The sequence below is a fragment of the Oncorhynchus keta genome, chromosome 2, assembly GCF_023373465.1.
Source record: "Oncorhynchus keta strain PuntledgeMale-10-30-2019 chromosome 2, Oket_V2, whole genome shotgun sequence".
NCBI classification, from domain to species: Eukaryota; Metazoa; Chordata; class Actinopteri; order Salmoniformes; family Salmonidae; genus Oncorhynchus; species Oncorhynchus keta.
In genome coordinates, this window is record NC_068422.1 from 77,523,046 (window position 1) to 77,537,936 (window position 14,891).

The 14,891-nt window shown below is 42.0% G+C and overlaps 1 protein-coding gene across 1 annotated transcript in view; it reads left to right on the forward strand.

The window, feature by feature from the left end:
- Positions 1 to 14,891, forward strand: part of LOC118360658 (leucine-rich repeat-containing protein 49) — a 58,490-nt gene that overhangs the window by 16,291 nt on the left and 27,308 nt on the right. The window contains exon 7 of the mRNA XM_052484326.1: positions 1,792 to 1,951. Within this exon, the coding sequence (XP_052340286.1) occupies positions 1,792 to 1,951 (160 nt within the window). The remainder of the gene's footprint in view (positions 1 to 1,791; positions 1,952 to 14,891) is intronic.

Here is a 14,891-nt window from a genome sequence, read left to right on the forward strand (position 1 = left end):
CTGTGTGTCGCTCTGAATGGGAATTTGTTGGATGACTGGTATGATGTAGTTGTTGAGTGGCTTCACTGCAAGTATATTGTATATTTCGAATATTCAATAAATAAAATGTTTTAAATTTTTTTTTTAAATGGAGCACTATAGGAGAAAGCCCTGCCTCCAGCTGTTTGCTTAGAAATTCTAGGGACAGTAAGGAGGCCTGCGTCTTGTGACCGTAACGTATGTGTAGGTATGTACGGCAGGACCAAATCGGAAAGATAGTTAGGAGCAAACCCATGTAATGCTTTGTTGGTTAGCAGTAAAACCTTGAAATCAGCCCTAGCCTTAACAGGAAGCCAGTATAGAGAGGCTAGCACTGGAGTAATATGATCAAATTTTTTGGTTCTAGTCAAGATTCTAGCAGCCGTGTTTAGCACTAACTGAAGTTTATTTAGTGCTTTATCCAGGCTTTATCCGGGTAGCCAGAAAGTAGAGCATTGCAGTAGTCTAACCTGGAAGTGACAAAAGCATGGATGAATTCTTCTGCATCATTTTTGGATAGAAAGTTTAAGATTTTTGCAATGTTACGTAGATGGAAAAACATAGCATAGCACTGTTACACGAAGAGTGCTTCGGCTATGAAAGCACTATCTGGTCAAGCTATGAATGAGGAGAGTCAGAGAGAAGAGTGTGCCTCAGTATCACTCATGAAAGAGCTTTAGATGTGGAGAGCAGGCTGTCACCCCCTTCCCTCCCCTAAATGGAAGGGAAAAGTAGCGGCCCTTTTAGCTCTATGCAGCTTCTGTCCTTTAAATGATGTTCACTGTTCATTTAAAGATTCTGCCCTAAGCTAACAACCATACTCAGTCTGTCTTGATTCATGTCTACTTGCATCAAGCTCACTGCAGGAGCCTTTCAACCTTTGACCCCGGAGTAACATGCAGTGTATCATCATCATCAAGGGAAAGGGAACCCCCACAGCCAGCCCCTCAGTAGTAGTTAGTTCTGGCTTGTATCCCAAATGGCATCCTATTCCCTATGTAGTGCACTACTTTTGACAAGTGCCATATGAGCCCTTGTCAAAGGTAGTGCATTACATAGGGAATAGGGTGCCATTTGGGAAGCATCCCTGACCTCTTCCTGAAATGGAGAGGACACAGGTCTGAGTGGCACACACCTCACAGCCCCACACTCAGACTGACAGACTGGCAGCAACTGGGGAATCCCCTGGGCCCTGAAGTAGTTTGTTTCATTTTGACAAGAGGCCCTTACAGTTCCCCCTCAACCAGAATGAGGCCAGGGCCACATTTCACTACTACTGACCCTTTTGGATTTTGGATGCCTTTTGGACTAATGGTTCAAAGAGAATACCGACTTTGTTTTCACATCGAAATTGAGGGTTGAGGGTTGAATTGGATGGTAACATTGTATGTTAAAAAATCAAAGATGTTATCTCCAACTCATTTGAAGGTATAATTTATTTTGGGCTGTTTTTAGCAGAGAATATGGAATGGCCTTAGGCTAGTAAATCAGGGTACACAGGTGTCTGCTCTACTCCGCTGTACTCAAGTTTTATTTTGCACAACAAACAGAACTGGCATGTCTCATCATTTGATTGATGCAACACAGAGCATATTCTCAACACTGAAAATCACCCTTATGGCCCCTATCACCGCCCCAATATATTTACAACAGCACAGCCTCAAGACAAGCCCCTGAAGGTGTGAGTCTAGTCTTTCATTCATCATGACTTAAGAGAACATTTCACCAGTTTATCACAGTGATGTTTCTGTCTGTGTTTCCCTGTGCCTTCAGATCTCCCAGATAGGGAACCTCTCCCACCTGTCTGAGCTGCGCGTGTTGAACTTGGCAGGGAACTGCATCTCCAGGGTGGACAACCTGCAGGGCCTGGACTCACTGACCGAGATCAACCTGAGACGCAACTGCATCTCCACTGTGGTGAGGGAGAGGAGAGGTGGGGACTTTTTTATTTATTGCCGAGGCCAATGGGGACAGCTAGTCTTACTTGGAAAAATAAATTGCAGACAAAATACTTTACAATTTACACTACTGTTCAAAAGTTTGGGGTCACTTAGAAATGTCCTTGTTTTCCATGAAAGCATGCATGAAATGAGTTGCAAAATTAATAGGAAATATAGTCAAGACATTGACAAGGTTATAAATAATGATTTTTAACTGAAATAATAATTGTGTTCTTCAAACTTTGCTTTCGTCAAAGAATCTTCCATTTGCAGCAATCACAGTCTTGCAGACCTTTGGCATTCTAGTTATCACTTTGTTGAGGTAATCTGAAGAGATTTCACCCCTTACTTGCGTGTACTATTTAATGAAGCTGCCAGTTGAGGACTTGTGAGGCATCTGTTTCTCAAACTAGACACTCTAAACTACTTGTCCTCTTTCTCAGTTGTGCACCGGGGCCTCCCACTCCTCTTTCTATTCTGGTTAGCGCCAGTTTGCGCTGTTCTGTGAAGGGAGTAGTACACAGCTTGGTACGAGATCTTCAGTTTCTTTGCAGATTCTCACATGGAATAGCCTTCATTTCTCAGAACAAGACTGACGAGTTTCAGAAGAAAGTGCTTTGTTTCTGGCAATTTTGAGCCTGTAATCGGTCACACAAATGCTGATGCTCCAGTAGTTTAAGCTAGTCTAAAGAAGGACAGTTTTAATGCTTCTTTAACCAGGACAACAGTTTTCGCTGTACTAACATAATTGCAAAAGGGTTTTCTAATGATCAATTAGCCTTTTAAAATTATAAACTTGGATTAGCTAACACAACGTGCCATTGGAACTGTCATGACTTCCGCCAAAGTCGGTTCCTCTCCTTGTTCAGGCGGCGTTTGCGGTCGACGTCACCGGTCTTCTAGCCATCGCCGATCCACCTTTCATTTTCCATTTGTTTTTGTCTTGTTTTCCCGCATACTTGGTTTACATTCCCTCATTACTTGACGTGCATATAACCCTCTGTTCCCCCCATGTCTGCGTGTGGAATTGTTTCTTGTAAAGTGTATGTGCACTTCAGACTGGTTTGCTACGGCTTATTTCAACCTGTATTTTGTTGTTCTGGGTGCAGTTTGTTTTGCTCATTAAACTGCTCCGGTTGTTACCCAGTTCTGCTCTCCTGCGCTTGACTACCCTGCAGCCAGTTACACACTTACAGGAACACAGGAGTGGTGGTTGCTGATAATGGGCCTCTGTACGCCTATGTAGATATTCCATTAAAAATCAGCCATTTCCAGCTACAATAGTCATTTACAACATTAACAATGTCTACATTGTATTTCTGATCAATGTAATGTTATTTTAATGGACAAAAAACTTGCTTTTCTTTCAAAAACAAGTACATTTCTAAGTGACTCAACTTTTGAACGGTAGTGTACATATATTTAAAACATTAACGTGTGTGTTTGTGTGTGAGTGTGTACATCTATCAGTTACACATACATGTCAGTATATAAACACAACATAGCATACATACTGAGAGCTGCTGGGTTTTGAAATCTGAGGGGCCACAGGCTGGGGTTGGTGGAGGGACTGCAGGCATGACATACTGAGGGGGCTACTGACTGGCTGATGGTAGAGCAGAGCCCTGGCTGTTCTGAACTGAAGCAGCTGGATCGTGTCTAATCCTTTGGGCTCACACTAATGCACTGTGCAGATGTAATGGCTCAGGCCTGTAGTGATTCAGATCTGTGCTAAGATCGCAAACAGCTTGGCCCTTCTATCATCACAGTAATGGTTAAAGATGGTTCCCCCCACTCTGCAATATACTGTGCAAGAACAGTATGCTGCTATGTTGCTAATGCTGCCAATTAAACAGATGCACACATTCAACTGTCGTGGTATGATATTTACACACTCATTGGTATACAGCTGATGGCTTAAGCTAGTCCTCAAGGTGTTGCCAGTGTCTGCCCCCCTACCTTCTCACACATTGAGATTATAATTTTCTTCTTAGATGATAATGTTAGCTGCAGATTCTTCTTTCATCTTGTTATCATCCCCCGCTGCTGGCACAAGCCTTTGCATGTTTTCCTCATTTTGATGTTTGTCTTGGTATCACATTTAGAAGAATTTCTGTTTCATGTCTCACCAAGAAAAAACACAGTGAAGTAGCATACTTTTCCTCCTGTCATTCATTTACGGTGGTTACCAAGGGGAAATAGCTAGCTCATTAACACCTCCTCATGCTGACTCCAGTGGAAATTAAATAGGATATTTTTGAAACAGAAATCCCCTCCCCCTAAGTTTCTATAGTATAGTATTTCTGATCAACAGAGGAGCACAAACAGGCCTAAACAGGTCCTTCATTTGTATACAAGTCTGACATCTCCAAACCTTTCCCTCACTTGGTATGTTGGAAAATTCAACAAGCTCTCAGTCTCACGTCAGAATTAGATGTTCATTCATGTTTCTCAAACATCAAATTTCAAAGTGTTTAAGGTTAAGTTTAGGCATTAACTCTGAATTTTTAAGGTTAGGGTTAAGTTTAGGCATTAACTCTGAAATCGTATGGTTAGGCATTAACTCTGAATGGTTAAGGCAGTGGTTCCCAAACTGTGAGGCACGGCCCCCGAGCACGGGGATCAAAAATATACATATGCACTACCGGTCCAACATTTTAGAACACCTACTCATTAAATAATTTGTATTTATTTGTACTATTTTCTACATTGTAGGGAGGGGCTGTTCCCCAATACTGGAGGGGGCCCGAGTGAGTTTTTGGGGGGATTAAGGTTTATATAATTGGATTTAAACATTCAACCTACTTTTGTACCTGAGGCAGATGTTTACTCCCATCTCCCATCCCTGTCCACAACGCCTTAGCAAAACCGAAACCTTCTTGAAGGTAACAGCGCTCATGGTTGCCTCTAGTGGCCAGATTCTATGTCATCTCCCGACATCATCAGACATGGATGGATGTGTAATCCTGACTTGTATCACGTGACCAGGCTGGAAAAATTGTTTAAAAAAAACAGAAATGTCACATCTTATCAACTACAGCTTCTGTTTACTCACTTAGAAGTTTTGCTGAAATTACTTTTAATAATCGGATATAATGTTTTATTGGCCTCACTGGAAAAAATTCTACCCTCCAGCATTTTTCTCAAGGCTCTTTCATTATCCGGATTGCAGGCGCAAACTAAACACAGATACTTTCAGGTGTCTTAAAAGGTTTTCCTTTTCATTCCAGAGAGGAATAGAGTGGATATTTGGAAAGGACTTGAAGGGAAAGACAAATACATTGAAGTGCACTTTTCCAAACAGGTTTAAACCTACACTTAAACATTGGGCTCAGTTACATGGAAGGCCAGTATTTTAGATATTCTGTATGTATAACCCTTTGGGTACTGTGCTACATAGAGTACATGTCTGAAAGGTTTGTTTACCCTAGATAACCATCCTAAATGACACCTAAAATGGAACAGTTTGGAGATGATGGTAACAGAGTAACACTCTGTTTGTGATGAATGGGTGAGATACTGTTCTGTATGGTTTTAGTCTGTATATTGTATGCACTCTCTAAAAGACAAGTAACTTAAGCAACCTCAGCCATTGAATGACCAGGTCACCAGTAGCACTTACTAAGGATCTCTCTCTCCATCTCTCTCTCTCTCTCTCTCTCTCTCTCTCTCTCACACACACACACACGTTTGTTGGCGCTTCTCTTTGTAGTGTTGTTGCGTGCAGCAGAGACAGAGGTTATGAGAGGCTGTGTTGGCACAGTAATGGTTTTAGGGGAGCTCCTCAGTGAGTGAGAAAATATAACATACGTCAGCTGTCAGCATAGCTGGGGTGGAGCTGAGCTGTAGAGGTGAAGCCCAGGACACGCAGGAGAGAGACGGACACCAGGTTCAGACACACCTCCTCGTCTCTGGTCCCCTGCTGTTAGAAGATGAGATAGACAGTGGTGGACAGACAGTGGGCTTTTTTTATGCACCACATCAGCCCAGTGATGACATCACTCTGTCTGAGACTGTCTAAATATAGACTCAGCCACGGTCGGAGCTGGAAGTGCTGTTGCACTGACAGAGAAGCAGAGGTGAATATTCAGTCTGGGAAGCAGATGTATGTGTGGTAGACTATGTGCTCATACTGTGGTATGAATTGCATTTTCAGCATGCAGAAATGTATGTTATAAGGATTCATTGCAGCGTTCTCCTCAAAGCCTACTATGTGACACTGAGACACTGTGAGTGGGAGCGCACAATCATCTAATGTCTTTATTTCAGGAGCAGAGCGTTCCTGTCACTATGGGGATGCAGCAGCAGACAGTACTGTTAATGTGTGTTCTCAAGTAGCAGTAGAGAAATGTTCCTATAAAAGCAGTGTTGCAAATGGCAGAGATTACAGCCTCCCTCGCACCTGTCTCTCTCAATTTATGCAGTGATTGATTTTACAGCACCCCTGCGGAGGCAGCATCCCTGTAATACTGTTAGTGTTAGAGACAGTAAGCTATAAAAACAAAGAGTCACACACCATATGTATAAACTCCTGGTCATTTATTGTGTAAAATGTTTGTGCCTTCTTCAGAGTAATGTCATGAATGCTTGAACCAGGTTATGTAGACAATTAGTGAAACAAATGACAATAGTGAGGGGTATCATAATTATTAGGTTGATTATAAGGAATTGAGTGAAACTGCTAAAAGACAATAGTTTACAGCATATTGAATACGTTAGGGTATTGTTAGCATTATCATCAACATATATTACTGTTTAATTTAATTTCACATATATTTAATTGTTTCCAATTTCATAAAATGTTTTTACATATAATCTTTTGGGTCAACCAAAATGCATAATAAGCATAATCAACAGGGAGAACATATTGGGTGTACTCTGATAAACTGTAGAAGACAGCACATTAAAAGTGTTGTTTAATGGTGCCTGAACGGCATGAAATGAATGCACTCCTCTTCTCCTTAGTTGTTTATACAGTAATTGTGTTAGAACAGCCCACCATTAAAGTCCCCCTAACTAAGTCACTGAGTGGTGTGGTGGGTTGACCGTACTGTATGCATACATTAGCCTTCTTTTGTTTATGCCTAAAGTAGGCTATGGCTTTATTTTGTAACCCATTGCAAACTGCCACTGACATGCACATACAGTGCATTCGAAAAGTATTCAGACCCATTGACTTTTTCCCCAATTTGTTACGTTACAGGGATTGAATAAATATAAATCCTCATAATTTGTAGACAGTACTGTTAATGTGTGTTCTCAAGTAGCAGTAGAGAAATGTTCCTATAAAAGCAGTGTTGCAAATGGCAGAGATTACAGCCTCCCTCGCACCTGTCTCTGCAGCCGTCTTCATCGACCTGGCCAAGGCTTTCGACTCTGTCAATCCCGTATTCTTATCGGCAGACTCGACAGCCTTGGTTTCTCAAATGACTGCCTCGCCTGGTTCACCAACTACATCTCAGACAGAGTTCAGTGTGTCAAATCGGAGGGCCTGTTGTCCGGACATCTGGCAGTCTCTATGGGGGTGCCACAGGGTTAAATTCTCAGGCTGACTCTTTTCTCTGTATATATCAATGATGTCGCTCTTGCTGCGGGTGATTCTTTAATCCACCTCTACGCAGACGACACCATTCTGTATACATCTGGTCCTTCTTTGGACACTATGTTAACAAACCTCCAAACGAGCTTCAATGCCATTCAACACTCCTTCTGTGGCCTCCAACTGCTCTTAAACGCTAGTAAAACTAAATGCATGATCTTCAACCGATTGCTGCCCGCACCCTCCTGCCCGTCTAGCATCACTACTCTGGACTACTCACTACTCTGATTTAGAGTATGTGGACAACTATAAATACCTAGGTGTTTGGCTAGACTGTAAACTCTCATTCCAGACTCATATCATCTCCAATCCAAAATTAAATCTAGAATCAGCTTCCTATTTCCTTCACTCATGCTGCCAAACATACCTTCGTAAAACTGACTACCCTGCCGATCATTGACTTCGGCGATGTCATTTACAAAATAGCCTCCAACACTCTACTCAGCAAATTGGATGCAGTCTATCACAGGGCCATCCGTTTTGTCACCAAAGCCCCATATACTACCCACCATTGCGACCTGTATGCTCTCGTTGGCTGGTCCTCGCTACATATTCGTCGCCAAACCCACTGGCTCCAGGTCATCTATACGTTTTTGCTAGGTAAAGCTTTGCCTTATCTCAGCTCACTGGTCACCATAGCAACACCCACCCGTAGCACACGCTCCAGCAGGTATATTTCACTGGTCATCCCCAAAGCCAACACCTCTTTGGCCACCTTTCCTTCCAGTTCTCTGCTGCCAATGACTGGAACGAATTGCAAAAATCACTGAAGTTGGAGACTTATATCTCCCTCTCTAACTTCAAGCATCAGCTGTCAGAGCAGCTTACCGATCGCTGCAGCTGTACACAGCCAACCTGTAAATAGCCCATCCAACCAAGTACCTATCTCATCCCCTTATTGAAAAAAATCAATTTCTGCTCTTTTGCACACCAGTATTTCTACTTGTGCAGATGAGGATGTGCATCTATCACTCCAGTGTTAATTGCTAAATTGTAATTACTTCGCCACTATGGCCTATTTATTGCCTTACCTCCTTACTTCATTTGCACACACTGTATACAGACTTTCTATTGTGTTACTGACTGTATGTTTGTTTATCCCATGTGTAACTCTGTGATGCTGTTTTTGTTGCACTGCTTTGCTTTATCTTGGCCAGGTCGCAGTTGTAAATGAGAACTTGTTCTCAACTGGCCTACCTGGTTAAATAAAGGTGAAATAAAATAAATAAATACCAAATAATTCTACACACAATACCCCATAATGACAATGCCAAAACAGGTTTAGAAATGTTTGCAAATTTAATCAAAATAAAAACAGAAATAGCTTATTTACATAAGTATTCAGACCCTTTGCTATGAGACTCGAAATTCAGCTCAGGTGCATCCTGTTTCCATTGATCATCCTTGAGATGTTTCTACAACTTGATTGGAGTCCACCTGTGGTAAATTCAATTGATTGGACATGATTTGGAAAGGCTCACACCTGTCTATATAGGGTCCCACAGTTGACAGTGCATGTCAGAGCAAAAACCAAGCCACAAGGTCGAGGGAATTGTCCGTAGAGCTCCGAGAAAACATTTTGTCGAGCCACAGATCTAGGGAAGGGTAACAAAAGATGTCTGCAGCATTGAAGGTCCCCAAGAACACAGTGGCCTCCATCATTCTTTTTTTTTTTTTTACCTTTATTTAACTAGGCAAGTCAGTTAATAACAAATTCTTATTTTCAGTGACAGCCTAGGAACAGTGGGTTAACTGCCTGTTCAGGGGCAGAACGACTTGTACCTTGTCAGCTCAGGGATTTGAACTTGCAACCTTCAGGTTTGGAAGGTTGCAAGTAGTTTGGAACCACCAAGACTTCCTAGAGCTGGCTGCCCGGCCAAACTGAGCAATCGGGGGAGAAGGACCTTGGTCAAGGAGGTGACCAAGAACCAGATGGTAACTCTGACAGAGCTCCAGAGTTCCTCTGTGGAGATGCGAGAACCTTCCAGAAGGACAACCATCTCTGCAGCACTCCACCAATCAGGCATTTATGGAATAGTGACCAGACGGAAGCCACTCAGTAAAAGGCACATGACAGCCCGCTTGGAGTTTGCCAAAAGGCACCTAAAGGACTCAGACCATTAGAAACAAGATTGAACTCTTTGGCCCGAATGCCAAGCGTCACGTCTGGAAGAAACTTGGCACCATCCCTACAGTGAAGCATGCGGCAGGGACTGGGAGACTAGTCAGGATCGAGGGAAAGATGAACGGAGCAAAGTACAGAGAGATCCAAGACAACGCAGGAGTGGCTTTGGGACAAGTCTCTGAATGTCCTTTGAGTGGCCCAGCCGGAGCCCAGACTTAAACCTGATCGAACATCTCTGGAGAGACCTGAAAATAGATGCGCAGCGACGCTCCCCATCCAACCTGACAGAGCTTGAGGGGATCTGCAGAGAAGAATGGGAGAAACTCCCCAAATACAGGTGTGCCAAGCTTGTAGCGTCATACCCCAAAATACTTGAGGCTTTAATCGCTGCCAAAGGTGATTCAACAAGGTACTGAGTAAATGGTCTGAATACGTATGTAAATGTGAGGTTTAAAAATTAATACATTTGCAAAATTGTCTAAAAGACAGTTTTTGCTTTGTCATTATGGGTTATTGTGTGTAGATTGATGAGGGGGAAATAACACTAATACATTTTAGAATAAAGCTGTAACATAACAAAATGTGGAAAAAGTCAGCACCATAGCTGAGCAGGATTGTGCAGCAACAGGCCATACGGAGGACGAGGAGAGTTTGGTTCTATTCTGTGCCTGGCCCTGTTTAGTTTGTTTCATCCTCATTAGCTGCAGCTTTAGAAGCCTTCTCCTGCATTTGCCATTAATCTTTTTCCAAGGGAAACATGCATTTTGTTAATGATTGAGTGTTAGAGCCCAGGGGGTATGAACATAACGTAAACAAAAGGAATACGAGTATCAGACTTGAATTATATTAATGTTTAAAATCAATCGGACCCCATGCAAGCTTTCCCCTTCATGTGGTAGAGTGGAATGAGAGATTAAGGCATGTTGATGTCTGTCCTTTATTATTTTGACGTTAATGTTTCGCTTGGATGTTGATGCAGTGTCTATCTCATGGGCTTCTAATGTACTTTACTATCTGGGTCATATGCTTACAGCATGAGCTATTCATAAGTAATATTGATCTATGAGAACTCAGCTGCCTTAACATACTGGACAAATTATTTAGACTAATTCAGTACTGTATATTATTTAGTGTATTATAAATTTTGTAGTGAATCCATATATTTTATTGGTGTGGTCAGTACTAGTTTAGTCTGTTTATTGCACCAGGCACACATTTGAATCTAACATGCACTATTAATGTTATTTTTTCTAAGCTGTGCCCTTGGATTTGGTCCAGTGTTCTGGTTGCAGGCAGCTAGCCTGACAGTTAGCTTTTGGGCTGCTACTAGTGATGGTGAAGGAAATCATTGTGTTATGGGATTTCAATACTGATGTCTGCAAAAGGATAGACCAACCCACAATGTATTGATGCACTTCTGTAAATCACTTGCTCTGACCCAAATGATAAAAGATCCCACCAGGGTATGTGAAACAGTGCAAAGTACGATTGACTTCAATATTAGTGTCTGATAAGTTCTAAATATTGCAGAGTGGAGTAATAGTCTATGGAATCAGTGATCATTATATTACATTTTGCACAAGTACGAGTTTTAAAAAGATATATTTAAGTGTCACAACTGTTAGAATCAGAGGACTCAAAAAAATACTGTGTTGAACTGTTTAGGGAGCAAGTTGGTAAAATTGACTGGTCACCTGTGCTCGGAAGTGTAGGGGTAGACAGTGCCTGGGAAGCCTTTAAATGTAGATTGATGTTCACCACATGTGATGGCTCCCATTAGACATCTGAGTAAAGCAGAGAATAAGGCCTTTAAGAAATGTAAGAACTCTCAAGAGCAACCTGATTTTGTCCTATATAAACACCACAGAAATTAAGCACATAGCAGGATGGATGAAGCTTAGAGGGGTTACTTTGCTGATAAAAATCATTGAGAACAAATAACCCGAAAAATAGTTGGAAATCATTTAAGGAATTAGGCTGTAGTAGTACTACTAAAAACAAGCTAAACAGTATTGGACTGAACATCAGGGGGGAGATGGTATATGCAGAGGTTGCCAATTAATTTGTCACGCTGGTGTAAAGGATTTGGAGACAGGCGCAGGAATACATCATTCGGGTCTTTAATACACCCAAAACAAACACGTATACAAAACACTGGGATGTACCCAAACAAAAGAGCGAGGGTAAAGCTCATAGAACGACACGGGACCGGTAATGCACAAAACACAGGCTAAGACAACACATAGGTACTCACACAACCAACGGATATAGGAACAATAATCGACAGCCCAATGGGGAAACAAAGGGCACATTTATACAAACACAATCAGTGAGGAATTGGAACCAGGTGTGCGTAATGACACAGTTCAGTACAGCCTAGATGGCCATTGACGTCGACCTCCGGAACTGGTGAACAGAATGAGCAGCAGTACCGGGGGATCCGTGACATAATTCAACTCTTTTTTTTTTACTTCTGTTGCCAGCAAGCTAGTTAGCAAGCTGCCCACCAGTTTGAATGGAAACAACCAAGTCAAGAAGTATTATTCCGAGTTAGGGGTTCAACCAAACTCTTTCCTTATTTTGCAAATGTAGCAACATACAAAATAGCCAGTATACTAGCAGAGCTTAAATACTCCAAAGCTACAGGCCTGGATAATATTCCTGCAAGGTTTCTTAGAGATTCTGCTGAGCAAATTGCCCCTTATATTACGCATATTGTTAATCTCTCTCTTGAACAATGCATCTTTCCCAGGGACATGAAACAAGCTAAAGTTATACTTCTGTATAAGAAGGGGATAAAGTCTGACCCTGAGAAGTATAGGCCTGTATCCATCCTTAGTATAACACCAAATATCCTGGAGAGAGTTGTACTGTACATGAGCAAATTTATGAATATGTCAAGAAACAGTCTAATGTATGATTTTCAGTCGGGTTTTATAAGAACATACTCCACTGATTCATGTCTACTTTACTTGACTGACTTCATCAGGAAAGAGATTAATGAGGGAAATCTGTGTGGAATGGTACTGTTGGACCTACAGAAGGCCTTTGATACAGTTAACCACTGTCTCCTAATCTCCAAACTGGAAGCCTATTTGTCAAGTAGGGAGAAGGTAGTAGAGGTTAATAGTTTGCTGTCTCAGGCAAAACGAATGAGTTGTGGTGTTCCACAGGGGAGCGTGCTTGGGCTCTACTGTTTTTACTGTATATAAACGAAATGAAAGATGCTTGTTCTTGCCGTCTTTTCCTTTATGCGAATGACTCTACACCTCTGTTGTCTCACAAAAGTAAAACAATGTTGGAGAGCATACTTAGCACAGCGCTTACTAGTATTAGCAAATAGCTTGGAGATAATAAGCTATCTCTGCACTTAGGTAAAACTAAGGCAATTATTTTGGGGTCCAGACCGAAATTGTGTAGATCCTCTGAAATCAGAGTGGAGTTAGGGGGTGAGGTCCTGACTACTAAAACCTCTGTTAGCTACCTGGGATGGAAGCTTGGGAGGTGTGAACATGGCCACTAAAGTGCTAGGGGAGGTTAATGCCAAGACTAAGTTTTTGGCTAGAATGTCTAAGCTGCTTGATAAGGACTCCATGAGAGTGCTAGATACTGCCCTCATTCAATGCAGTTTTGACTATGCGAGTACTTCCTGGTTTGGGGGCTTATCTAAGCTTATGAAGGGGAGGCTCCAGATAGCCCACGATACGCTGATCAGGATAGTATTGAAGGTGAGTCCACATATTCACATATGCAGGAGCTGCATTCAGGAACTCAACTGTCTGCCTGTTGAGGCTAAGGTGTCCCAGATTAGACTGGTTTTGGTTTACAGGAGTATTTATGGTTCTGCACCCAGATATCTAAATTACTACTTTTCCCATGTTAGGAATGCACACAATCACAGCACCAGATCAGGTGTTGCTAATGTGTGCTTATACAGGTTCAGGAGTAATGCTGGGAAAGGTACTTTCTTGTATACTGGAGCCTGAGAGTGAACTGAGTTGTCTCTGCCCATAAAACAAGGTCATCTCTGGGCAGCTCTGAAAAATAAAGTTAAAAACTGTTTGATGTCTTCTGTGCCCAGTTACTTTGTAACTGCAATGATGAGATGGATGTAATAATAATAATAATATATGCCATTTGCTTTTATCCAAAGCGACTTACAGTCATGTGTGCATACATTCTACGTATGGGTGGTCCCGGGATCGACCCACTACCCTGGCGTTACAAGCGCCATGCTCTACCAACTGAGCTACAGAAGGTCCACATGTTATTCTTCTTTGTTTTTATGTTTTATTATCTTGCTGTCATACTTTGTTCAACCGTGTTCGATCTTTCTTAGACATCTTGTTTCAAGAGGACCACAATGAAAATAAGTCCCAGACTTTATTGTGTGTTATCCTCCATGATTTTACTTATGTGCATGTGTGGGTTTTTCAAGTTTTGTGTGTACTTGTTTTTTAAATGGTCAAATTAATAAACTAAACTAAATGACCAAGCCCCACAGATCGGATTCATGTAACAGAGAGCATGGATATGGCTTTAGAGGTCAGCATGGCCATTACACAATGTTGTGCTCTAGTCCAGTGGCTGACCAGTTGGCCCTCGGCATAGTGAGAGCTGTAGTAGACGACCAGGTATAGTAGACTGATCAGAGGGAATCCACCATAACTGGGCATCACGTCTTTCACCCACACAGATGAAAGGAGTGCCTCCATTAGGCTAATCTGGCAGGTGGGCGTTTGGGTTGTTAGAATGGGAATGGGGGGGGTAGTGTATTGTGGTAGTGTAGAGGGAGTTTATGTGGATGAGTATTGTGGTAGTGTAGAGGGTGTGTATGTGGATGAGTATTGTGGTAGTGTAGAGGGAGTTTATGTGGATTAGTATTGTGGTAGTGTAGAGGGAGTTTATGTGGATGAGTATTGTGGTAGTGTAGAGGGTGTGTATGTGGATGAGTATTGTGGTAGTGTAGAGGTGTGTAGTTTATTGTGGTAGTTAGAGGGAGTTTATGTGGATGAGTATTGTGGTAGTGTAGGGAGTTTATGTGGATGAGTATTGTGGTAGTGTAGAGGGTGTGTATGTGGATGAGTATTGTGGTAGTGTAGAGGGAGTTTATGTGGATTAGTATTGCGGTAGTGTAGAGGGTGTGTATGTGGATGAGTATTGTGGTAGTGTAGAGGGAGTTTATGTTTGGGTTGTTAGAATGGGAATG